This window comes from Diachasma alloeum, unplaced genomic scaffold (assembly GCF_001412515.2).
Source record: "Diachasma alloeum isolate Michigan unplaced genomic scaffold, Dall2.0 Dall_scaffold_00333, whole genome shotgun sequence".
NCBI lineage: Eukaryota > Metazoa > Arthropoda > Insecta > Hymenoptera > Braconidae > Diachasma > Diachasma alloeum.
In genome coordinates, this window is record NW_021680472.1 from 117,634 (window position 1) to 143,551 (window position 25,918).

Below are 25,918 nucleotides of genomic sequence, written 5' to 3' on the forward strand. Positions count from 1 at the left end.
CAATTTTTGTTTGAGCCTTTCAAGATTTTTCGGCAGCCATAACTTGTCGTCATTGTATTTCCTGGGCGAGAAACGTCGATAATTATGGAGAGATTTATGTCAGACATGGCTGTTTTGATAATTATGCAAATGCCTTTCAAATAAATAATTCCAAGAGAAAAAAGCAAAAGATTTTTAATTTCCCGATAGGAAGTTATTGGTTTCACTCCGGAAATGAAAAATCGTAATTTCATGAAATGTCGACATTTCATGACCAGTAGAAGCCCCCCAGATGGTTTTTAGAAAAGTGTGTGTGTGTGTGTGTGTGTGTGTGTGTGTGTGTGTGTGTGTGTGTGTATGTAGCCACTTTTTTTCGTTAACGCTCCGGGGCGATCGTGCGATCGAAATGAAATTAGTCGCTATCAATAGGCATTCACTTGCTTAAGACTGGATTAATTTGGGAGAGAAAACGCCCACCCCTTTTGGATTATTTCAAAAAATAAGTGTCAACATTGAAATTCGGGAAATTTGAATTTGTAAGAACTGAAATGTTTCGTAAGAAATTGCCGAATTTCAAATTTCAAATTTAAACTCGCATCGGGAAGTTATACATGCGCCCCTTAAGGATGTTTAGCCAGCTCGGTAAATTGTCGGTAAATGTGTTTTTTTTTTCATGGTCAAGGAAAATTCTGTAATTTTTTCGTCTGACAGCAGAACATATAAAACTAACTTTTCTAACGTTAAAGAAAATTATAGTCTCGGCAGAAATGAATAAACTAATTTTTCCTTATACAAGAGCTCTTATGAAATTTATGTTCAAATTGACAATTCACCTACTAGAAGACTCTAACAATAGAAATAAAAATAGAAGGTAATGTGTAAAATCATATTGAATCCAATGGCCAGAGCAAAATCTGGGGTACCCGGGCAAAAAGAGGGAATATTTGAGTGATTCTATCCGATATAAGCGCATGTTAGCGCATGCATTTGGTACATTTTGTCTATTTCATTTCTAAATAATGAACAGGGGTTGGTGGATTCAAATTCATATCAAAGTAAAGGGAATATCTTCATCTCTCAGTTAAAAAAAATTAATTTTCTTATAGTACTTGCGATTTTGAATAAACATCCTTAAAAGGACACATGAAGCAAATTTCAAATTTTGGTTTCGAATTTACCACATTTTCTGCAAAAGAACGGTTCTCCATTTTAGAATTTTGTGAAACTCTCCATTCTGAAGCTAATTGCAAAGTAATCTACCCCTCACTCTTCTTTTCTCACCATTTCCCCACAGAATTGATCAATTTATCTATAATAACGTATCGTAGATATTCTCCATTTATCGTCTCAAAATTCTTAAGATTCTCAATAACAAAGTCCCTTAAACTCCACCGTAACACAGCCACTTGCAAATTTTAGTCTTGTAGTTAGATTTGTTCATAATAAAAGCGCAAATAAAATAATGAATCTTATATACGTAATGATGCAACAATGGATAAATCCTAAAAGATCCCTTAATTCTATAAATGTCCGAAGCACAATGTCATAAATATCTTGAAATTTTCACAAGTATTCTCGAGGCCTTGGGGGCGGTCGCTTCCTTTCCCTTTCAGTTCGTTCACTTCTGTCGCCAGCAGTGTCACGATCCTCGCACTCTAACATTTGTGTTGTTTCTGTGGCGTCAGTGGGTGAAACAGGTTGAGTAGCTAGAGGCGCAAGTGGAGCCAAGGGTGCAGCACCTTTATTTCGCGATTTACTTCGTCGTTTACGAAGAATCAGCGGACCTAGGGCTGCGGAGTCTTCTCTAGAAGTTGAGGCTTGAGTTAAACGTTCCAAGAGTTCTTTGGAGACGTCTCTCGAGGAGTAGTCGACTCCTGGAGTCACTGGCTCTTTGGCTTTCTCAGTTTTTTGGTCTGAATGGTGGTGATGGTGCCTGTGGTGATGATGCTGCGGGAGTTCTTTTGCTGGGATTCTTTCGTTTGGCTCTCTGGAGTCACTTGAGATCGCTGCAGGCTTTTGATCTGGAGATGTTTGAGTTCCTGCGTCATTCCCACTGTTACCCGAGATGAGGAGATTCCCCGGACGAGCTGGGGGCGTGCCAATTGGGGGCAGGGGAGGCAGTCTGCTGATAACACTTTGTAACATGTCCTCCAGCTTTGCTAGTCTTTGGTTTACCCGCTGAACTTCTAGTTTCAGGTCCACCTTGACTTCTAGAACTGCCGCGAGGATCTCCCGATCCTGGCCGGGCTGAGAGGTAATCAGGCCTCCGTCGTAGGACTCCAGACGGCGCAGCGAGAGCTGCTTAGATTCGATGGCTAGGGTTGTGCTTGGTGGTTCCTTAGGTGGTTCCGGGTCCTGGACTTCTTCGATGGTGCCGCTCAGTTTGGAGAGTTTCGGGAAGACCTTATTCATGCTGACGGAGGAGGAGGGGCGAGAGTCTCGGGCACTCAGAGTCCGCTTGAAAGTGTCCGTGCCGGTACCGGTTTCACTTCCAGAATCTAGACTCGAACTACCTGGTAAATCAATTGAGATTTATTTTCAGTAATATATTTTATTCAGGATATATGTGAACTGAAGAAGTGAGTGGAAGAGGGCTGGCAAATACGAATCGTTTGAGTTGTACGACTTGTGTTTATTCTTGCTTACTGAATCGAATTGTAAAATAAGTGGGAAATTGCTCTGGTATTGAATATAGTGTAGTGATTTTTGGTAATAAATTAACAATATGCTTTCGAATGATTATTTTGCACATCATTTCCTTCTATCATGTATAATCCATTGGTTATTTCATTTTATTAAATCGAATAAGATTTCTTTTCAACTAATTTTGTCACATTTTCAACTTAGTTGAAAGTTGTCCTCATCATTATTCTTATTGTTCCTTTCTTCTATATAAACAATTATATTTTTAACAGTTTTATCTCTCCACACAGAAAAAAAATTAATAGAAAAACCTGGCGAATTCATCAGAAAATTCTATTGGATTTCTATTGAATTTTCAATTAGTTTTTGGCTGATGCTATTGAATTGTTTAATAGAAAATATTCAATAGAAACTATTCAATAGTCAATGAAATTCGATTTTTCAATATAACTTATTCTCTACAGATATTTTCTATAGAAGTTCCCCGGCTCAGATTTCTCAAGTTTTTTTTTGCTTAATTTTCTTGATGATAGGAAAAGAAAAATAGAGTGAAACAAACTTAAAAAATTTGAGCCGAGAAAATTTAATTGAAAATATCTCAATAGAATGAGTTGTATAGAAAAATCGAATTCTTTTGACTTTTTCTATATCATATTTTCGATCGATCATTTCAGTAGAATCGGTTAAAAACTAAGAAAAAGTTCAATAGAAATCCAATAGAATTGTCTAGCGAATTCGCTAGGTTTTTCTATTAAACGTTTTCATCCATGTCCCCTCAGCCCTTCGATAAAATGTTAATAGAAAAATGTTATTCATACATAATTCAATGAATTTGAAACATTACATTTCAAGAAACTATCAGAAAGTTCACTTTCCGAAAAATTCATGAAAAATTCGAAATTTTCAACAATCATCAAAAAAATCTAATCAATCAATATAGCTATCGTAATCACCGTTTAACTTTGACTTGATGGCATTAAAACAAACATTTTAAGCTATTATTGAATTCATTTAAAGTATGATATCCAAAGATATCCCGGAAATTATGATTTTCAAAAAATACACAATTTTTGCTAATTTTCAAATAAATCAGAATAACGGTTATTGCTATATTAAATTGCAATTAATAGTGATTGATAGGGCTCAACAATACCAACATTTGAGGAAGAAGAAAGATTCAATTCCATCGATTCATTAGCGAACAATTGAAGAAAAATTGGTTTACACACGTACGGACACGGTCTAAAAATTGCATTTTCAAACTTTTTGGATCATAATAGATCGATATAACCCGGAAAACCCACAACTTAAATTTGAACGATTACGATGCTTCCATTTGGAAGCAAAAACCATTTTGTGTTCTCGAAAATTGAAAGTCTCTAAGTTTCCGTCTAAAATCACTTACTACTTCCTCACCAACAAATATTTTACATTGAAATTGGACTGGAGACTCAAAATACCAAGTCTTCATGTTAGTTACTTCCGTACAAAAAGTATAAGTAAAAAAACTACCCACAATTATCAAGTTTCCATTGAGACTCAAAAAAATAGGGAGTAAAAAATGAAACGGGATCGCGCAAATTCGAACATTTACCAAGCAGACGACCCCATTTACTGGCTCGTGGTCGAATAACCGTCTCTACATCTCCAGAAGATGGTTTCCTAGTGTGTGCAACCTCTCCATCCTTGCCATCTTTACCATCGCCCTTCTCCACATCCGTAGGATGTCTCTCTCTCCGGAATCTGTTTCAAAGGGATGACACCAAAAAAGTGACGCTTTAATCACGGCTTAACATCGTGTACCACAAAAAGGCCTTTTATTTATGAGATTTTTATTTTGAGGACTGTTAGTACAAAAGGCCGGACACTCTATGCGGATCAGAAGATATTCTTCATCTTTTTTTTTTTTAAATCAGAGCTTGACATTTTTCGCATCAACTCCAGTGAATGTTCATGTGAAGTATGTGAAACTCTTGGAATATTTCATTCATATTTTAACGAGTGTAAATGATTTTATTTTATTACAGTAGTGAAGTGGTGGAAAACAAGTTATACCAACTTGGCTTTAGAGTGAGTTTTTAATGAATATCTCGGAATTGCTTAGAGGTAACAGAATATTCCTAAGAATATTTTTTTATAAATTTATGAATACTCATTTTATTCATAAGACCAAAACCCTATAAGAAATGAAAAGCTATAGGAAAGTATCCAGAGACATTCTGTCATTTCCCATAAATTCCGAGAAAGTTCTGAAAAACTGTCTCATCTTAATATACCATGTTTCCAAAATTTTTCACTTTAAATGCCTCGACGATTGTTTACTCTTTGAAGTCTAATGCAAATTTGTCTACTGATTTTACATTCGAGTGAATATGAATAAAATTTTCGTTTAATTGTTAGTTCTTTCATTTTTTATTAGTCTTTGGCATTTCTTACATTAATTTATTACAAAATTGGCTACAGAGGCTATAAAGGGTTACAGCTCCAGCGGTGTTCACGAGCAACCTACTTTGGTGTGCCTACGGGAAGAGTAAAAAAGATATTTTTGTTTTTTTGCTCGATTGTGTGATACAATCCGTGTGGTCGACATACGGAGAAATGGTCAAGTGCGGACTATGTGAGATTCAAAGGGAATCATGAATTATCATAAACAGCAAAGGAATAGTGAATTCACAATACTCAATAATCAATTGCGGAGGAGAAAGTGGCCAATATGACTGAAAAGTTGGATAAATTGCTGGTAATCTCACAATAGTCCATACTCAATAAAAATATCAATATACAATTAGTTAGTCATTCGAAATATTACATTAATAATGAGTTGAAAATTAAATTTAAAAAAATATCAAGGTAATGAGAGAAAATAGTTTGCGTGAATTTCGACAGACGGCTTTCGAATTAAATGAATGTGGTCTCTTTAATTCTATTGTATTGTCAATGGGATCTTTCATCTAAATTAACAAATTGAATAATGTTACGAGTATTATTCCTATTACTATTGGAGCAATTCCACGTCAAATCCGAAATGAAAAAAATTTCATGTTTCCCATTGCCTTGCCGATTTTTTTCTTAGAAGGAGTACAAAATATCAACTCTCATATCATTTTTAGAGCGTTACGATTTTTTCCAGCGAGTTATGATTTTTAAAAAAATTTCACTTTTTTCACTTGAATTTTGATTGTTTGAGAAAAAAGTGAAATAATTGAAATTAATGATTAGAAATCGAATTTTCATTTCCACGGATTGGAAGGTAATTGGAAAAGATTCAAAATGAGCGAAATTGAACTCAATTTATTCAATTTTTAGAGCGGTTATGGTAAAATCAAATTTTTGACATTTGACAAAATCAAACATGAAATTTTTTTCATTTCGGATTTGACGTGGAATTGCTCATTGTTAATTTTCAACTTCTCTAAGGGGATAATCCTTTAAAGTACGACTCTTAAGGGGCCGTCGATGAGATTTGAAAGTCCTCAGTAGAGATAGGGACCCACTGAATGATTTTTGATACATGAAAGTTACAAAAATGATGTCTCCAATCGATTTTGCCTTATACATAAAAAATGGGTTATCCATGTTGGTACCTTTAAAATCGTCCTTGCACCACTGTTTTCATCAGATTGATATTTTTTTTCTGAAATGTTCGTTAGACTTTAAAGAGCAATATTAAGGCCCGGCTTCATTATCTGCCGGACGTTATCTAAATTGTCACTCAGGATCACCCGAAAATTCTGAATTTAAATTTAAAAAACGTAAAAAAAATCTGAACATTTTGAAAGGGTGTTTTTAATTAATATTGAGGAATGATTACAATAGAGGAGATAGGAATAATGTATAATTACTGTGACAAATGGCAGCCTGTCAGTGGATACCGTGAATGAGGAAAGACAAAATATAAATCCCTTGGCACATTGCAACAAAAGGATTGTACGAAAAAAGGCTCTTTGAAAAAATTTGTAATATTTTTAAGAATTTTGTTGTCACACTTTTACGATGAATTACTAATCACTTACGCCAATCTCTTCCATTGATAATTGCACTGGCGATCAGCTATCACTTTTGTCGGGAATTGAAAACAGGAAAATCGCTCTTTCTTCCTTTTTTAGCGCCCCCAACAAAAGTGACAATTGATGGACAGTACAATTTTTGATTGAGGAGATTGGTGCATGCAAGTGATTACTAGTTCATCGTAAAAGTGTGATCAAAAAATTCTTCAAAATATTACATTTTTCAAAGAACCTTTTTTTTGTGCAATCGTCCGATTGCGCTTTGCCGAAGGATTTATTTCATATTTCCCCCCTCCCCCCTGGGGGTTGCTGACAGGCCACCATTTGCCACGGTAATTATACATTATTCATATCTCCTCTATTGAACTCATTCCTCAACATTAATTAAAAATGCTCTTTCAAAATGTTCAGAATTTGTTTTACTTTTTTTTTCAATCCAAATTCATATTTTTTGGGGTCTGAGTGACGGGGCATCAAGTTGATATTTCGAGATAAAAATCGAACAAAAAAGCAATCTAGATAACGTTCGGCAGATAATGGAGCCGAGCCTTAGAACGAAAAAAAAATGGAATAATTTTTTTTTCATTTTTCTTTTCAATTTTTTAATCATCTATTTGACGAATCGTATAACGAATACTTAACTTTGTTGTTTGAAGTCTAACGAACATTCAATAACAATAAAATTATGTCAATTGAATGAAAACTGTGGTGCAAGGACGAATTAAAAAATGGAAACATAATGGAAAACGTCGTGTATCGTTCATGGATTGGAGTCATCACTTTTCATACTTTTGAACATGCCTCATTATATATTAAGTCACTTAATGTGTCCCTAGTGCTACTAAAGGCTCTTAAATCTCACCAATGCCCCCTCTTAACACAAATAAATGTATATGAGCATTATTAGATTGAAGTTATGTCAAATTGAAAAAATCATGTCAAATGTCAGAAAGTGCGCACGAGAAAACGCATTCCCTAAAAAAATGGTCCGCGTAATTTTCCTCGCGAGGGTTCATTAGCAGGATGATTTCCAAACTTTGAATATTACAACGAGAATGATTATAGTACATCAGAGCACAAGGGCACAAATTCTTTTTCGACGAATGTGAAGTTTACAGGCCAAGCCGAAGGCAGACTTATTGCACGGGTTGATATAATAGTACATTAGAGTACAAGGGCACAAATTTCGTATTCAACAAATGTGTGTACAGACCTCGCCTTTGGCTCGGCCTGTAAACTACAAAAATTTATTACCGAGTACTCTATAATATTTTATGTCAAGTCGTGCAGAAGTCGAGTTTTGAGCAAGCTGCGCGAAGCGCAGCGTGCGATAAACTCGACTTATTGCACGGCGCGACATAAAATAATAAATTTTCAACTACTAATATGTTTCCACGAAATTTTCGTCACAACTCACGCAATATTTTTGCTCTCCAAGGGTATTCGTCTCGTGCTTTTCGAATGACTGGATCGAATAATATTCACAGCATCAATATAGATATGTATGAAAAAAATATCAGGTGATAGAAATATAAATTTGAATCCTAGAGTGTTCATAAATCATGCATTCCGCCGCAGTATGGCTTGTAACCATGTAATTGTTGAACATTAGCGCAGAAGATTGAGGATTAGAAAGATAGTGTGAATAAGAAAATTAAAAAATCAATGAGTCAGTTAATCAATTAGTGATTAACAAGGCAACAAAAGAGTGTGATTTAATACATCATTTTCAATATTTTTGAAATGGGGATTCGAGAATAAAATGAAATAGAAAATCTGGAAAAGTCAGAGCGAAGGAAAGATAGAAAAACAGAGAAAGGGTAACAGTAAGTTAATAGAAATGGCTTATATTATTCGCTCTATACAGTTTTCTTCGTTTTACGTAAAATATTGAGACGTGGGACGATGTTTAATGTGGCAACATCGTTTTGTTCAAAATCGATGGATTACTTATTTATTGGCACATGATTATTGAGGAATATTAGAAACATTATCACGAAAGATGTTTGTACTAATATATTGTGTTGACTTCAACGAAGACTCTCGTTGCAATATGTTTCGTTAAGGGCAGACTATTATGAGTTTTAAAAGTCGCGGGCGATTGGAGTGGAATTTCTCATACATTGAAGATCGATTATATATGTGGAAAAATGAATAATTAGTGCAAGCAAATTAATTATTTATTGTTCGTTGGTCCCACAGACGCTTAAAATGTTAAAAATAGTCCAGAACCTCCAATTTTTGAGCTACAGAGGTTTTTTTTCAAAATCTTTGAAAAAATGTGTGCAATACCGATAATGAATTAGTTTTTGCTTCTGAATGGAAGCCTGTGACCCGTCATTTTTACGATCTCGTAATTTTGCTTGGAAATGATGTAGAATGTCATGAAACATGAAAATATGATGTTTTTAGAAAATGTGTGTATGTCCGAATGTCTATACCGATTTTTCGGAAATTTTTTATAAATTCCCCCCAAAAAAAAAGGACTAAAGTTTGAGCTAAAAATATGAAATTTCGTCGTATAATCGGTATTGTTTTGGAGCATTTGTGGGCGCAAGTTCAGCTCAATCGGCCCAGTAGTTTCCGAGATAAAGCAATTTCTCAAAAATCTTTTTTCTTCAATATCTCAAAAACTACGCGACCAAATTCAAGTTTTTTGGCGGGAAAGTATTCCTTACGATAATATCTATCGAAACAAATCATAATATTGCTACGTAACTAGGATCAGTTTAATAATAATCGACATTTTTCGATTTTGTTGAAAAAATGTTGTGGACACGATAAGTCGCTGAAGATTGAGGATAGGAAGTTGAAATTTGGTATGATTGTAGGTCGTATGATACTACAGAAGTATATTGTTCACGAGTTGAATCGGATGAGCGGTTTCGAAGATATTCACCTTCGAAGATATTCACCGAAGATATTCAATATTTGTCATGGTATCTTCTATCAAGATCAATCAAAATATGCATACCCTCCCATACAAAGTTTTCGAGATATCAGCGTTTTTCTAATTTTTTCATTTTAAAGTTAATGTGGTGTCCATAATACGCGTAAAAATTGGACTAGACATCTGAGATTTTGTGTACTAATTTGTATTATGAGCCCACAGTTATGTATAAAATTTTGTATCGATCGATTCAGTACATCCGGGCGTAGAGCAATTTATACAAAAATCTTTTTTTCTAAAAAATTACACATCGTCATTTTATCAATGATTTTCGTCTCTACATCACTTAAAAAGTCATAACAACAATTTATGGTATTTTGTATTTAATAAAATGTCATAGCTATGACAGAGGTAGAAGTTGAAATTTGGTAAAATTGTAGATCTTATGGCATTACAGGATGAAATTGTATATTTGACAGAATCAGAGGTCGGTGTGATTTATTCCCCTTACTAATATGAATAGCTTTTTGAGTAGTTATCATCTGCAAAATTGTACGGATCCATTCGGAAGCTTATTACCAATGGAACTGGTAGAAAAAAAAAAGTAAATGTCACATGACTTCTGCCAAAAAGGCTTACAACCCTGCTTGTTTGAAATCCAACTCCTACACAGCCAATTTCGTAATTTTTTTAATAAAAAAATTGCACTATTCTTGTAAAATAGCATGAAAAATGGTTCTGAAAGAATCGAGAGTATATTTTAATTGGTAATATTTGAATGAGCTGTGTAGGAGTTGAATTTCAAAAAACTAATTCGTAATTGTTATGTGCATGTGGGGGGACACGAACAATATCCAATTAATTGTTTTGCACTAATTATTCGTTTTTCGTTGATCGGCATCTAGAATCGAGCTTCAATGTATGAGAAATCTCACTCCAATCGCCCGCGACTTTTAAAACCCATAGTAGTCTCCCCTTAAGATTACATCTTTCTAGCAAACTGATGGATTAAAGACAAGGAATTCCATATTCCAATTGAAATAATTCCAATCGGAAAACATAGACCGAGGTAGAGTCACTGTCTGCCGCATTCGATTTCGCCGTCCCCCGTATTTATCTCGTAAGTATAGAAGGAACAATGTTCATAGTAATGTAATATAAATGACTGGTTAAATAGAAATGCGCATAATCCTTCTAAAAGGCGTATAATTTACAGCACTCTAGCATTCGTAAATATATGTTTATAAATATCAATATTATATACATATATTTATGTTACCCTGTATGACTTCAACATTTCGGAAATTTTTGTACCTTATCTTGAAGGATGATTTTTAAAATTTCCAAGGAAAAATCACCACGAGACTCTCATATGAAATTCTCTCTTCTACAGCACAAAGTCTATTGATATTTTCCCTTGAAACGACTTGTTTCCTGGATTATGCACTGATAGAATGATTCATTTATTCCAAACGAGATTCGTTAACTATTAACGAATGGTAGAGTAGAATATGACCAAATGAATATTCGTTAATAGTTAACGAATGGTTCACTTGAATGGCGAAAGTCAAGTCAAACACGGCTCCTCAAATATACATTCGTTAACTATTAACGAATGAACATTTGGTTGGACCGAATAGACCCTAACCTCCAACCAAAATCCATTCGCTAACAATAACTAATCCATTCTATCAGTGTGCTCATCAACAGGTTTAACTCGAATGTTACGATAGACCAAAAATTAAAAATCGCTGAAGGCTACTTCCAAAATGTTTGTTCAAGGGCTCGTATACATAACATTATGAGAAAAAAAAGCCTCGCAGTTATTCCATAGTTGAAATCACGTTAACATTTGCTTCATTTGAATAATAACGATTATCAAGATTTAATTAAAAAAACTTACTCAACAAAAAAGGGTGAAATATCTATGAGAAACATAAAAAATTGGTAATAGGTAATTGAACATCAACATAGGGGTAGAATCAAAATTCTGAATAGAAAATAAAAAGAAGGGGATGATTGATCGAATAATAAACAAGAATGAATCATCAGTGAAAGATGAGGGGTCAAAACTTGGAAAGAAATTTGAAATGTTTGTATAGAGGGATAATGTAAATACGAGGAAATTACTGAGATACGTAGCAGTTGAAAAGAAATGGCAATAAATAAATAATGTAGATTAAATAAATACGTAATAAAAGAAATTGCCTAAAACTTGGCCAGGGTGGTAGAACGTTGACGGTGAGCTCCTCATCTGAATCCTGTGGTGGATGATAATCAGGCAGATGCCGAGGTGAGCCAAACTGGGAATCCCCGTCTGTCTTGAACCTTGTGTAGACAACATCCAGTCAAGCAATCACCATATCAACATTCGCCAATCAAGACATTGCCAATTTTTTAAATTTATTCTATATATTGCTCTCTTCATTTTGATTATAGTTTGGCTATGGTTTTTAATTCTGGTTTGTTGTGGAAAACCAATCAATAAAGCGGATTAAGGCGAGATGAGTGCAACATATAAATTCAATTACGAACATTTATTTCAGCTTATTAAATAAGGATAAATCAACGATGCGACGGAATTGCGTTCGTGTTGATTATGATAATTACACATATTTGTTTGAATGGTATTTGTATAATTGCTTAATAATAAAATGATGATTTGGTGATGCAAATTTCACGTATATTCTTAGTTGTGAGTCAAGTGAAGATTCAGGTGGTAATGACAGGTTTTTTTTGTTGAGTCTCACCTCGAGAATATCTTCCGAACGAGATGATCTTGGGTTTGGTCCAGCTGTGGCTCATTTTTTCGACGCTCTGCCAGTTCCTTCTCTCTGCGAACATCCGCAACTTTTCGAAATATGAGCTGAAACGAGCAAACATAAACAAGAATTTTATTTTCGCATGAGTTTGCATTTTTTCTTTTACTAATCTCCTCTTTTCTACCCACTGGTGCCAGTTAGTAATGAATGAAAAAAATTATATCAAATTTTCCAGTTTTGTTTCATTAATGTTCAGAAACAACTCCGAAGAACTGTTCAACTAGGCTCGAAAACGACTTCAGCCAATATTATAAACTTTTCAATACATTGCAGAGGGCAGTTCTTGAATAGAGACTGGCTTATTTCACCCTTAAACTCCTAACAATGTAATTACACGTAAGACAAAATCCAGTAGGATTTCCTATAAGAAATCCTATGGAGAATTCGAACATTATTTTCTACAGGAATTTCTATAGGATTCCTTATCAAGTTTTTCCTATAGTATTTCTTATAGGATGTCCTACAGAATTTTCTATAGGATTATATGAGATTTTGAATAGGATTTCCTATCAAATTTAGGAGCATAAGGGTCACAATGAGGGTCAAAAGTGTCATATGGGGATCATGTGGGAGTCATATATGGGTCATGTAGGGGTCATATAGGGGTTATATGAAAATTATATGGGGGTCATATATAGGGATTATATGGGGGTCATATGAGGATCAAATGATCTTGGATGGTCATATGAGGGTCATATGAAGATTATTTGATCCTCATATGATTCCCATATGACCTCTGTATAACCCCCATATGTCTCCAATGTGACCTTCAATAGGGCCCTTATATGACCCTTATATGATCCACATATGACTCCCACATGATTGCCATATGACCCCTATGTGAATCCAGTATGACCTTCATTCTGACCCTTATGACCATAAATTTCATAAGAAATCCTATTGAAAATCCTATAGGAAATACTATCTGAAAAATCCTATAGCAAAAGTTGGAATTCCTTTCGAGTTTCCTATAGGAAATCCTATAGGATTTTTCATACGTGTATTCACATTCTCTTCTGTTATCCTGGATTGAAGAGGGGAAACGAGCCAAACAGTAGATGGGAATGAGTTTCAATCTCTTAATGAAAGAGAAATCGTCAGAGTCATCGAGAACGGCAACCAGAAATTGGGAAGAAAAATTTGTTGAAAAAATATTTTGCCCCAAGAAAAACGCCAGATGTTGGACAGAAGTGAGTATCAAACTTTTAAAAACACACGGAGAGAAATTTGTTAGAAAAATTCTAGTGTTAGCCCGAGAAAAGAGGCGCAAAGTGACGGCCAGGAAAACATTTCAGTGCCGGCACTAGAAATTTTATTGGGGAAAACGTGGATTTTTCTCCGTATTTCTGTGAAAATTTCACAGAAATCCCCGAAAATTTTACCGGAAATCACGAGAAATTTTACGTTAACAGCACTAGAATTTTTTACAGCCGGTGGATTGTGATTTTTTCCAGTACTCGTACTAGAATATTTCCAGAAAATTTCTTTCCGTGCATCCAAGGAAAATCCGAGCGCTGTCACTAAAAAATTCTACTGAGAAACTAATTAAGGTTTTTGCTAATGTTTATCAGAAATTTAACACCTTTTTTGCCCAGGTTTTATAAGAATATTTGATAGGAAAATAGTGAAGAGATTTCTATAGAAAAAAGATCGGCCAAAGATTGAAGAGAAAAATCAAAATCTATTGATTTTTTTCAATCACATATTCCTATTTATTTAGGTAAGGAACCCCACATAAAATCTTTCGGTTGTATCTTTTACATCAAGTGAAAAGTTGGTTAAAAACGTTTAAATTGTTGGAATTTTCGTTGATTGGTAGTCATCAATCAATTATACACATTCGCTGTGTGCGATCAATCGATTAAAAATTTACGTTCGTATGAGACAACTTAAGGGGATACATCAGTGAAATTTAAAAGTCTTCACGGGGCTTGGGAGCCATTGAACAGTTTGCGATATATGACGGAATGTGGGAATAGTTATGGAAAATAGCGGACCCGATCGATTTTGTCCCGCCTAACCATGAAAAACTTCATTTTTTCCTGTTTTCACCTTCAAAACACTCCGTGCGCCGTAGGTTTCATACGATATTAGCTTTTTTTAATGTACGTTACACGCTCGAAAGAATAAAGTGCCAGTATCTTCATTTACTTTATTCTTTTTATCTTATTAATCCGCAATAGATCATGAATAAATAAATTTTGAATTCCATAAATTTTGCACGTCTTCAATTTATTGATGATCTATTGCGAATAAAGTTAAGCATTCGTTTTACGTAAAACGAATGCTTAACTTTATTCTTTGGAATGTGACGAACTTAAAAAAAAACTAAAATCGTATGAAAACTACGGCGCCAGGAGCATTTTGAATGTAAAAACAGGAAAAGATGAAATTTTTCGTGGTTATACGGGGCAAAATCGATGGGGTCCATGATTTTCCCTAGTTATTCCCATATTCCGTCACATATTACAAACTGTTCAATAGGTCCCAAGGCCCAGAGAAGACTTAAATTTCACCGAATTATCCCCTTAATAACATACCTACCTACCCTTCTTCTCCCAAAAAAGAGGAGAGAAAAAAGTTTAATGTTGAATCGCAATGAGCATTAATAAATGTAGGTAGTCACCGAGAAATCGTGCAAAATTTTGGATAAGCCAAGAATCCGAGACCCCGTTTATTCTAATTATTCTTCGCCACCTATTTCCATTTCCCATCTGAAATTTCATTGCTGAGCGCTGGTAATTTACGCTCACGCATTCATAAACTCTAATAAAAAAGTGATAGACTCGTCGCAAAAATAAAAGAGTTGGAATAGCGAAGAATTTGAAAAAGATGAGCGCCTGCGCCAAGTTGCCTCAGCCAGTCGATAAGAGACTAAACACCACTCGTTGATATTCGTGCTAGTTCGTAGTTATTCGGCCGCCTGTCTGTTCGGTATATGTATAGTTGTATTATAAGTATAACGGTATATAGAACTCGAGCAACGCGAGCAACCACTGGCAAATGAACTCTTAACCTCAAATAACTCATTCGATAAATCGTTCGGCAACAATGGAAATATGAAGAATAGTCGTGATAAAGTGAGTACCCATGCACACAATTTCGTCGAAAGCTGCTGTTTTGAAATTAACTTATTGACCATTAACGCAATATTTATAAAGCTTATGTGGTAGAAGGAATCCCCTGGTATATGGATTATCGGACGTAACTAACGGCGTACTCAAAGTTGATAAGGAAAGGTACCCTCGACTGCACAATTATCCCCGTAAAAATAGAGATTTTAACGTGCTGAAAGTACTAAATTGTTTATTCTTTTAAAGATGGGCCACGGATCAAGTCGTTCAGCTTCCTCAGCGAATATTCTCTCAGCTGAGGAGCTGACCCTCGTGGAGAACCTATTCAAGTCAATGTCTCGTAGCTCAGGTTCAATAAAACGTGAGGATATATTCAAGCACTGGTCAACACACCTCGACGAAGGACTTCTTCAATTTGTTGTGCGTTTTCTCTGCTACGAGCCTGGAAAAAAAGTTTCTGCGATAAACGGTGAAAATTTTGGCAAACTTTACGTTTACGCGGTGAGAGGAAGCCCCGAAGAGCGCACAAATTTAGTATTCCACGGATACTGCGATGAGGAACAAAAACTTGAGATGCCAACAGCGACATTTTTGGAGTACCTTCAAGCAACGATCAACTCGTATCTAAGATTGCAAAAGAATTGTGGCAATGGTCATTACAACAGCTGGAGCAGTATCGGTTGTACGGTAAATACTCGAAGAATACAAATGCGATCAAAATCCCTCTGCGAGGAGTTAATAAAATACGGTGATGTATTAACTTACGAGCAAATTGAAAATTGGTACAATCAGTCAGCGGCTTTTAAAGCCATTCAATCACACGTATTTCAGTGCCTCTTTTTAATATCACAGAAAAAAGGTGACAAAAATACAAGTGCACGCATCAACGACCTAAATCTTCTGCCAGTTTGCAAGGGTCTGGAAAATATACCCCATTTTCCGAGTATCCTTGGCCTTGGTGATGTACTTTTCTTAAATCTCAGTCTACCTCATGAATTAAGGAATGAATGGCGTTTTTTGTTTTCTAGTCAAGTTCACGGTGAATCCTTTTCAACGATGTTAGGACGTATACAAATGCAAGGAGCTACAATAATTATAATACAAGACACCGATGACCATGTTTTTGGTGCATTCGCCATTGACAGTTGGTCACTTAGTCCAAATTTCGTGGGTAATCAGTCGTGTTTTCTATTCAAATTAGATCCACAAATTCTCACATTTCCATCAAGTGGCTATAACAATCATTATCAGTATTTGAATCAACATCAGCAGACGATGCCAAATGGTCTCTTGATTGGAGGACAACTCAATTATCCTGGTTTGTGGTTAGATTGTGACTATGGAACGGGAAAATCTAGTCCATCTTGCACGACTTTTCTCAATTACGTTCAATTGAGTGGCAAGGAGAATTTTACGATTAAACACCTGGAGGTGTGGGGCGTGGGGTCTTTGCCAGAGATTGAGGAGGGCACTAGAGACGCCAAATCAGTCCTCGATCAGGATGTCACGTCTCGAGTGATGCTGGAACTTGCAGGTCGAAAAATGCACAGTGATGGTCTCAGAGAGCCAAAAGAAGAAAACTATAAATAGAATACGCCGCTCATATCAGCACATCGAAAACTAAAATTGATAAATCATTAACTTTCTTCCTTCTTTCCGAACCCTTATTCTTTTACGAAAATTAATCAATCAATGAACTCTACAACGGCCTGATTTTCTAAACTCTTATTATCAATATCATCTTCACCATCTCTTTGTGAATTTTGCACCGATCATGGACTTTGATGTAAAGAATAATAATAATAAAGGTTATAGATGGAAAAGACAAAGGAACTCTTGTGATGAAAATAGTTCAGTAATGGAGTATTAATAGGAGATGAGCTTGAAACGAATTCAGTGATTGCCTGGCGAATATGTTGAGAAGGCGAACGTTTAGAGAAATTTCATGGAAATATTTTTTTTTAAAAGGATCTGATATTTTCTCTAAAAGTTAGTCATCCTTGAGATATTTGATATATAGATATATATATCTTCTTTCAGTTGATTATCCAGCTATTTTGGTAATTTTCAATTTAGAGGAAGAAAAAATTTTGAGAGTCAAGGTAGTTTTTTCACAAGGAATTTCTTGAATTATGCAAATGGGATTTTTTGTCACTAGGCCGCAAGAAATTTTTCTAGTGACTATGGGCTAGGTAGGATCTTTTTATGCAACTGAATGATGAACACTGTCTTTTTATGATCTTTTCATAGTTTCCATTAAATCTACCAGTTTCGGAGATATTTGTAAAATCATCTGTAGAAAATGTTTCGACTTATCCCCTTTAACTAGAGAATACATTCCTATAAGCCCGAAGAGGACTGAAAGAACTCATCGCTTGTTTCTTTATTAATGTTTGTTTTCATTCAACTGGTTGAAAAAATGAAATTTAAAGCTGTTTGAAGATGTAAAAATAAATGAATGAATATGTTAAAATTCTCTTTGATTGCATTCCTAAATTAATGAATAATTCATTACCCTGTGCCGCAAGTTGTATGTGAGAACGAGGTTTCTTGCAAATGAGTTAGCGAAAGCCTGATAAAAGTCGAGCACTTCCAGTAGTCTATCTCGTTTGATGGTGTGAAGATCACAGTATGTTAACGCACGAACATTTGCTGCACTCTGGCCTACTGCCGAATCTTTCCAAAAACTGTCACCGAATACGTCCCCTTTGCCGAGGATTGCAACTACTTCGTCGTCCTGGATGACCTCAAGGCTACCCGTGACGATAAAGCAGAGTGAGTCGATTGACTCACCTGTGTGGTACAGCAAGTCTCCCGGCGCACTATGCGACATCGTAAAGTGCATTGCCAGAGCTCGTAGACAACCATCCGAGGCCAGTCTGAAAAATGGATTAAGAGGAATTATGCAGACAGTCGTAAAACTGTAGTTTGAACATCCGAGGAAAAAAAATGAAGAAATAGTTTCATTTTTTCAGAAGAAAAACTGCAATTAAAATTCAATTAAAGTTCTGTGGAAACTTTGATTAACAAATTTATTTGGTTCTCGTTGAGGATTTGTTAGCTTGCAACTAAATTATCTTTACGGCATTGTTGAAAGTTTGCTGCCTGCGAGTAATGACACAAGTTTTGTCTTTCAAATCCTCAAATTCGATGCAATTAAGAGCACTTGAGGTATCACTATTATGTAGTATCCCTGGTAATGACTTCCCATTATTTCCGATTATTTCTCATTGCAAAAAAATAAGTAGATGTAATAAGGTTTGTGTCAATTCCTTTTATATTCCGATTAGCTCTGAGCTCGGATTGAAAAGTTAGGATTGAAATGATAATGAAAACTAATGAGAACTAATGAGGAGATGGATGGAATACTGTTCCATTCCGATTATTTCCGGAAAAAGTGAATATGTGACTTGACCAATGAGAAGATAAAGGAACTAAACGGTAAGTGAATGCTATTCTCTTTATTTTCAATAGGAAGTGGTAGGTGTGGATTCCAAGATCTAAAAAGTAATGGGAATTGATAGGAATTGCCGGAATGAAAAAAATAATGAGAACTAGTGGGAACTAATGAGAAAACGGCACTGGAGGTGCCTTTTTCAATCAGTTTCCGATTTGTAAGTGAAATTCATCGTAACTTGGGGACATGCAAGAACTAGAAGGTTCCCGACAGCTATCCCTTCAGTGTCCGATAAGCAACAAGTTTCAGAATTTTTAATACAAATAATAGCACAACATAATTTTACTTAATACATATCTGTGGTTCCCAGTGAATCGTATGGACTTTCGGGATGGAAAAAACGGGAATCAATGAAAGTGGCTAAAGAAATTCAAAGTCGATTTTTTCTCTCTCCGGATGTTTCTAGGCGACATTACCTGTCGAGGCGACATACGGTATAGATCGTCTGGGCGAGCGCGTACTTCATATTACTGTGGGAGCTCGCCCCCATGCTACGGGGGGAGTTCGCCCCCCAGCGTGCAAGCAAGTCTGTGGGCGAGGTTATCAATTTTTTAGTTTGCCAGCGATATCTCCAAAACTAAGAGAGAGAGCGATTTTTCGTTAAAAAATTGGGGGGGGGGGAGTATAAATTCTCAACATATTTATGTACACCCTACCCCCCTTTCAGCCACCATTTTTGTGTTTTTCAGCGATAGCTCGAAAACTAAGGGAGATAGCGCTTTTTCGTTAAAACATTGGAAGATTAGAAAGGGGGGAGGCGGTCATCGGGGATTTATACATCGAGATTGCCCCCCACGCCCCCAATTAACGCAAGCTCGCCCCCATGCGTTCCAGGGAGCGAAGTTCGACACAAACAAAGGAGCTCGCCCCGACGCGTCTGGGCAAGCGAAGTTCGACATATGCGGGGGAGTTCGCCCACAGAATGTCGCCCCGATAGGCAAAGTTGCCCAACCAGGAAAAATTCCTACTAGGGTAGTACGCGGAGAACAAAATACGAGGAAAACTACCGTACTAGCACGGTAAAATGGGTTCATTTGGCCGGACCTGGACAAATTCACGTGCCTGCACCGTAAATTTCACTGTAAAATACAGGAATTTTTCATGGCAAGTCAGAGACAAATTTCTGTAGCGTACGATAAAAATTCCTGTGCTGAGACGTGATTTTTTCCCGGTCCGTCCAAAGTTGTCGAGTTTTTTCCTAAATTAAAATTTTCTCGTCTTGAAAAATTGATGAAATGGGTGGTCTAGAGTATTTGAGAGCTGATTGGTTGAGGAGGAAATGAAAGATGTTTATCAAATTTTAGTGGTGTTAGATTTCCAAGAATTCGAACGAGACAATTTAATTTCTGACAAAAAATGTCGACTGACATTTCCCTTTGAAATTGTTTATTAATGACATGATTGCGGTATTAGTGAAGATTCTTTAACTAATTTTTTTAATATTTTAGAAATCGAAATTGGAAATTATTTGAAAAACATCTCAATAAATTAGAAAAAGGAGTTCTTCTAGAGAAATATATAAAAGATGTTCACTGGACTTCTGCTGGAAATTCCGTTACTTTTGTGGCAATTCTTTTGGGAAATTTGCAGCTTGACTACTCTCCTTTTCAGTAGGGTCCAATAGAAATTAATTTGGAAAGAAAAATCATTAGTAGTCTATTTTTTTGTACAATTTTGGATATTAGGACATTTTTTATCTTATTCCTATTTTCTTTTATTGGACAAATCAACGAAAAAATTGAAACATTTAAGCCGAAGAAGTGCTGCAGACAACGCCTCAATAGAATGAGTGGTAGTATATAATAATCGAACTCATGATTTTTTCCATGAAATATTCTTCACCAAAAATTTCTGGTGAAAAAAAAACCATTAGAGAAGCTGCGGAATCTTCCTATCGAATTCGAGTATAGAGGGGCGAGCTCCTTTGTTTGTGTTGAACTTCGCGCCCTGGAACGCATGGGGGCGAGCTTGCGTTAATTGGGGGCGTAGGGGGGGGGGGATCTCGATGTATAAATCCCCGATGACCGCCCCCCCACTCTAACCGCCCAATTTTTCAATGAAAAATCGCTATCTCTCTTAGTTTTGGAGATATCGCTGACAAACTAAAAAATTGACAAGCTCGCCCACAGACTTGCCTGCACGCTGGGAGGCGAGCTCCCACCGTAACATGGGGGCGAGCTCCCACAGTAACATGAGGTACGCGCTCGCCCAGACGATCTATACCGTATGTCGCCTCGACAGGTAATGTCGCCTAGAAACATCCGGGGCGAGAGACAATCGACTTTGAATTTCTTTAGCCACTTCCATTGATCCTCGTTTTTTTCCATCCCGAAAGTCCATACGATTCACTGGGAACCACAGGTATCTATCAAGTAAAATTATGTTGTGTTATTATTTGTATTAAAAATTCTGAAACTGGTTGCTTATCTGGCACTGAAGGGATAGCTGTCGGGAACCTTCTAGTTCTTTCATGTCCCCAAGTTACGACGAATTTCACTTACAAATCGGAAACTGATTGAAAAAGGCACCTCCAGTGCCATTTTCTCATTAGTTCCCACTAGTTCTCATTACTTTTTTCACTCCGGCAATTCCTATTAATTCCCATTACTTTTTAGGTCTTGGAATCCACACCCACCACTTCCTATTGAAAATAAACAGAATATCATTCACTTACCGTTTAGTTCCTTTATCTTCTCAATGGTCAAGTCACATATTCACTTTTTCCGGAAATAATCGGAATGGAACAGTATTCCATCCATCTCCTCATTAGTTCTCATTAGTTTTCATTATCATTTCAATCCTAACTTTTCAATCCGAGCTCAGCGCTAATCGGAATATAAAAGGAATTGACACAAACCTCATTATATCTACTTATTTTTTTGCAATAAGGAATAATCGGAAATAATCGGAAGTCATTACCTGGGATAGTATTTGAAATATTTTGTGCCAGATGAATCAATTGTTGACCCTGATCCCTTCAAAAATTATTGGCGGTAGATGGTTGTTTATTCTGTGATAGTTATATGAAAAACAGTTTTCTGAATTTTTTCATATTCTTTAGATAACTGACTGCTGAGATATGATTTTACGAATTATTATTATTTCTTACTACAACACTCTGTTGATCTTTACACAAGTTTTTAAGGGAGGATCTCTCTGAAATTTCAAAGTCTATGGTACCTCAATGGATCTATCGAGCGACTTTTAGGATCCGTGTCTAAAAAACTTCCGTTGCAACAACTTCGTCAAAAAAACTTGGTTATTAAATTTGGTCAAAACAACTTGGTAAAAAAAATTGAAGAGAAAAAAATTCGAACAACCTGAACTTCGAAAAACTTGAAAAAAACTTTTATACTTTTAACGTAGAAAGAAAATTGCGAAAAAAAGTCCTGGTCTTTCCTTCTTTCTTGAATTTCCTGGAAACTCCTTGCATTCCCTGAATTTCCTGGACACTCGTTGAATTCTCTCGAATTTTCTAGAAATTCCTTGAATTCCCTCGAATTTTCTAGAAACTCCCTGAATTTCCTCGAAATTTCTAGAAACTCTTTGAAGTTTTTCGAAATTTCAAGAAACTTGTCGAATTACGTCGAAATGTCTAGAATTTTCTAGACTTCCGATAGATGGGATTGTACATAAGGACCGTTTCCCAAAATGACCCTCCATATTAAAACCATAGAGGTATCCACGTCAAAATTACGTTTCGAAACGTAATCCGCGAGTGAAATAAAATTCAATAAAAAGCGTAAGTCGGAACTGCAATTGTACGAATCGCCACGTAAATTCTACTATTTTTGCTTCCGAAGGGAAGCATTGTTTTTGGTCGATTTTTCGATTTTCTAATTTTGATTGCAAATGGTCCAAGACATCATGAAACGTGAAGAAATGATGTTTTTAAGGTCATGTCTGTATGTGTGTATGTGCAAATTCGCGTTTTTCGGGTTTTATTTTTAGAAAATTGAACATAAATACGGTGAAATTCGGAGCTAAAAATCTGAAATTTTGTGTCAGGATAGCCATCAATGAGCCCCATTATGGTGCTTCATTTCAGCTCGATCGGTCCAGTAGTTCTCGAGATATAACCACTTGTTTCTATTTCGTTTTTGATCTATATCTCGCCAACCACTGCACCGATTTCATTTTTTTTGTCTTCAAAATATTCGTCTCAATGCCTTCTATCTAAGCCACTCATAGCATATATATTACTCATACAGAGTTTAGAGATATAGCCGTTTATTCGTTTTTCCACCGAAAACCTTGTACGCACAATAACTCAATGAAAAAAAGAGATAGCGACTTGAAATTTTGTACGCTGCTAGCATTTGTGATATAAACGGTTCGTATTTTAGATGGGGAAAATCGGCCAAGTGGTTCGCGAGATATTCAACTTTTAGTGACCATCTATTTTGTCAAATATCTCGGTAACTACTGGACGGATTAAATTTTTTTTTTTTCAAAATACTTGTCTCAGCGACTGCTATCTAGATCAATCAAAATATATATACCCTTTCGTTCAAAGTTTTTGAGATATTTACGTTTTTCTGTTTTTTTGTTTTTCTCGTTCTTGTGGGGCTGATAACTTGTGATACAGAAACAATATCGAACTGAAATTTTGTATTGATATACATCTCTTGTAATATCAAGGGTCGGTAATCAAGATGAGAAATCCATTTTACTGATAAGTTGAATATGTGGTTTCGAACATTTGACAGGGTATGGGTGGGCNATTTTACAGGGTATGGGTGGGTAATCATTGACTGAGATGCGTACGGACATTTGAATATTTGAACCAAGTTAGGTTATATCAGTAATTTCGACCTTTCGGACACCTCTATTTCGCTAAAAATATAGAGATTTAGTTCAAGTTCATGTTGTTTGCGAGTGAAAGTTTTATGGTTGTGTAATCTGGTAAGTAGTATATAAATTATTTTCCTGTAATGCAATGTCACTTACTGAAAAACTCTATCATCGTGGTGTGGAATCATATGAAGAGGACGAGAGAGAAAGATTGATTTCGACTGAGGTGTTTTGTAAATAGCTCCGATGAAGAGAGTACTTTAATAAAAAACAAAATGTTCGTAATTGAATTTTTCGTCACTCGGCCCGATAAACGGCGCTTACTCGGGCTCTGTCGAGAGGGGGTAAAGAGAGTTTACCGCGGCACTTGAATAATCGGTGCTCCAAGGAGGGTAAATGAGACGCTCGGTGCTCCAAGGAGGGTAAATCTCACTTACCCATCCTAGGAGCGATAAAGTGGGCGTCACCATGTGCCCTGACGTTCCCCCCACTTGGGCATGCGCTCTGCGTTCGGGTAAACGTATAGTCGGATGAGCTGTACAGCGCCTCTAGCGGCCTTCTCTACAACTTAACCCACTAGTGGTAGCCANAATTTTCTAGGTTCACCAATTGAACGTCCGTCTGTTTTAATGGAAAATAGTCCTTTTCTCAAGTGAGAAATCTTACAGATTTACCTCCAGACTTGATTAAACTGACTGACGATTGGAGAGACTGATTAAACTTACTTTGCGGTTAGAATAATATTCGTGTAGAGATTGAATTGTATTTTTGTCGTTGAACGATGTCACTGCATAGTACTGTATTAAAATCCAAGAATCACAATCGATTCTGTAAAATGAAAATGCCTATCAAGTAAACCGAGTGCTAACAAGCATGTTTAGTAATTCTAGGGTGAGAAAAAAAGATTTCTATCTTTCTATTTCGCTCCGGGAGAGCGGAGCGAAATAGAACGGTTCGAAATCTTTTCCAATTACCATAATTTTCATTTGTGAATAGAAATCTTGGAATTTGGCGGAAGTCACAAACCGTCACGTTTATTTTCCGGCATGCTTCCCTTCGGAAGCCTACTACCAATGTAATTGGTAGAAATTAAAGAAAAGAATGTAACTAGTAGACAAAGTAACGGTCAAATATCTTCTGTCGATTAGCGTCGGTCGCCTGCTTGTCTGATGATTCACCGCTGTGGGGATAACAAGTCGTTCTGTAATTTTTGCCCAACGATTGAGAAACTTTACGGAACGAAACGTAGAAATAACTCACTAGCTCCATAAAAAAAATTCCAAGCGACTGTATCTTCGATACAGCTGTAATTGTACGTGGATACGTCCATGGTCTTTCCTTTTTTCTCGGATTTCCAAGAAACTCCTTGCATTCCCTCGAATTTTTTAGAAACTCCCTGAATTTCCTCGAAATTTCTAGAAACTCCTTGAATTTTTTCAAAATTTCAAGAAACTTCTCGAATTACCTCAAAATATCTAGAATTTTCTAGAATTCTGATAGATGGCACTGCACATAAAGACCGTTTCCCAAAATGACTCCCCATATTGAAACCATAGACGTATCCACGTCAAAATTGTTGAACGTTCAAGAATTTTTTATTTTGGAGGCATAATAAGTCGGGAAGTTTCTATAAGATTTTACTTCTTCGGGAAAAATTACGTGACAATTTCGTACTTTGTTCGGTAATGAACCTGAAAATTCATACATTCAACATACATACAGACACCTTCTAAAAATCGTATCATCATATCCTGACTTTTTGGACCATATTTAGTTACCCTAAAAATTTGAAGTTTAAATTTAAACGATTACGATTGTTTGGTTCATTTCTCAAGGAACTAAACAAAACGAATAGCAATACTCTGAAATTCCAAACACATAGATTTTACCGATATTCTTACAAAAGACAAGATAACAGAAAGGTTTTATTTAGGAAAGGTCAATTTGACAAAAGTTCAATTAACGAAAAGTTCACTTTTCCAAGTTGAATTTAACCAGGTTTTTTTAACGAAGTTTTTTGACGAAGATTTTTAGACGTGCTCCGGACTTTTAATATATGATGAGATATCTAAACAGATAGGAATCATGTAGCATTCAATCCATTTGGCCCCCTTTTTCGTGTTAAAACCTCATCTTTCAATTTTTTACCATAAAAATGCTTGGTGGGCCACGATTTTCATTAGATTCAAACTTTTTTTCAAATATTTGCTAGACTCCAAAGAATAAAATTAGGCAGCCGTCTTCTTGAGGGG

At 36.0% G+C, this 25,918-nt stretch overlaps 2 protein-coding genes across 5 annotated transcripts in view; one reads left to right on the plus strand and one right to left on the minus strand.

The window, feature by feature from the left end:
- Window positions 1-880: 880 nt before the first annotated feature.
- LOC107040413 (potassium voltage-gated channel protein eag) overlaps window positions 881-25,918 on the minus strand; it is a 70,236-nt gene continuing 45,198 nt past the window's right edge. The window contains exons 8-11 of the mRNA XM_015260495.2: window positions 17,931-18,294; window positions 12,270-12,385; window positions 4,217-4,365; window positions 881-2,492 (exon numbers count right to left, since the gene is read on the minus strand). Of these exons, the coding sequence (XP_015115981.1) occupies window positions 1,543-2,492; window positions 4,217-4,365; window positions 12,270-12,385; window positions 17,931-18,294 (1,579 nt within the window). The 3' untranslated portion in view covers window positions 881-1,542. The remainder of the gene's footprint in view (window positions 2,493-4,216; window positions 4,366-12,269; window positions 12,386-17,930; window positions 18,295-25,918) is intronic.
- Window positions 15,288-17,882, plus strand: LOC107040416 (MTOR-associated protein MEAK7). 4 transcript variants are annotated; one of them, XM_015260501.1, is made up of 4 exons: window positions 15,288-15,421; window positions 15,503-15,580; window positions 15,662-16,102; window positions 16,268-17,882. In XM_015260501.1, exons 3-4 carry the CDS (start codon window positions 15,662-15,664, stop codon window positions 17,003-17,005), a joined length of 1,179 nt encoding a protein of 392 aa, XP_015115987.1. In that variant the 5' UTR covers window positions 15,288-15,421; window positions 15,503-15,580; the 3' UTR covers window positions 17,006-17,882. The 4 variants fall into 4 exon arrangements, with proteins under 4 accessions (XP_015115987.1, XP_015115983.1, XP_015115984.1 ...); XM_015260497.1 differs by having other exon boundaries at window positions 15,662-17,882; XM_015260498.1 differs by having other exon boundaries at window positions 15,515-15,580; window positions 15,662-17,882.

Coding starts and splice junctions, on each gene's coding strand:
- LOC107040416 (XM_015260497.1), top strand. CDS start 15,662: ATGGGCCACGGATCAAGTCGTTCAGCTTCCTCAGCGAATATTCTCTCA.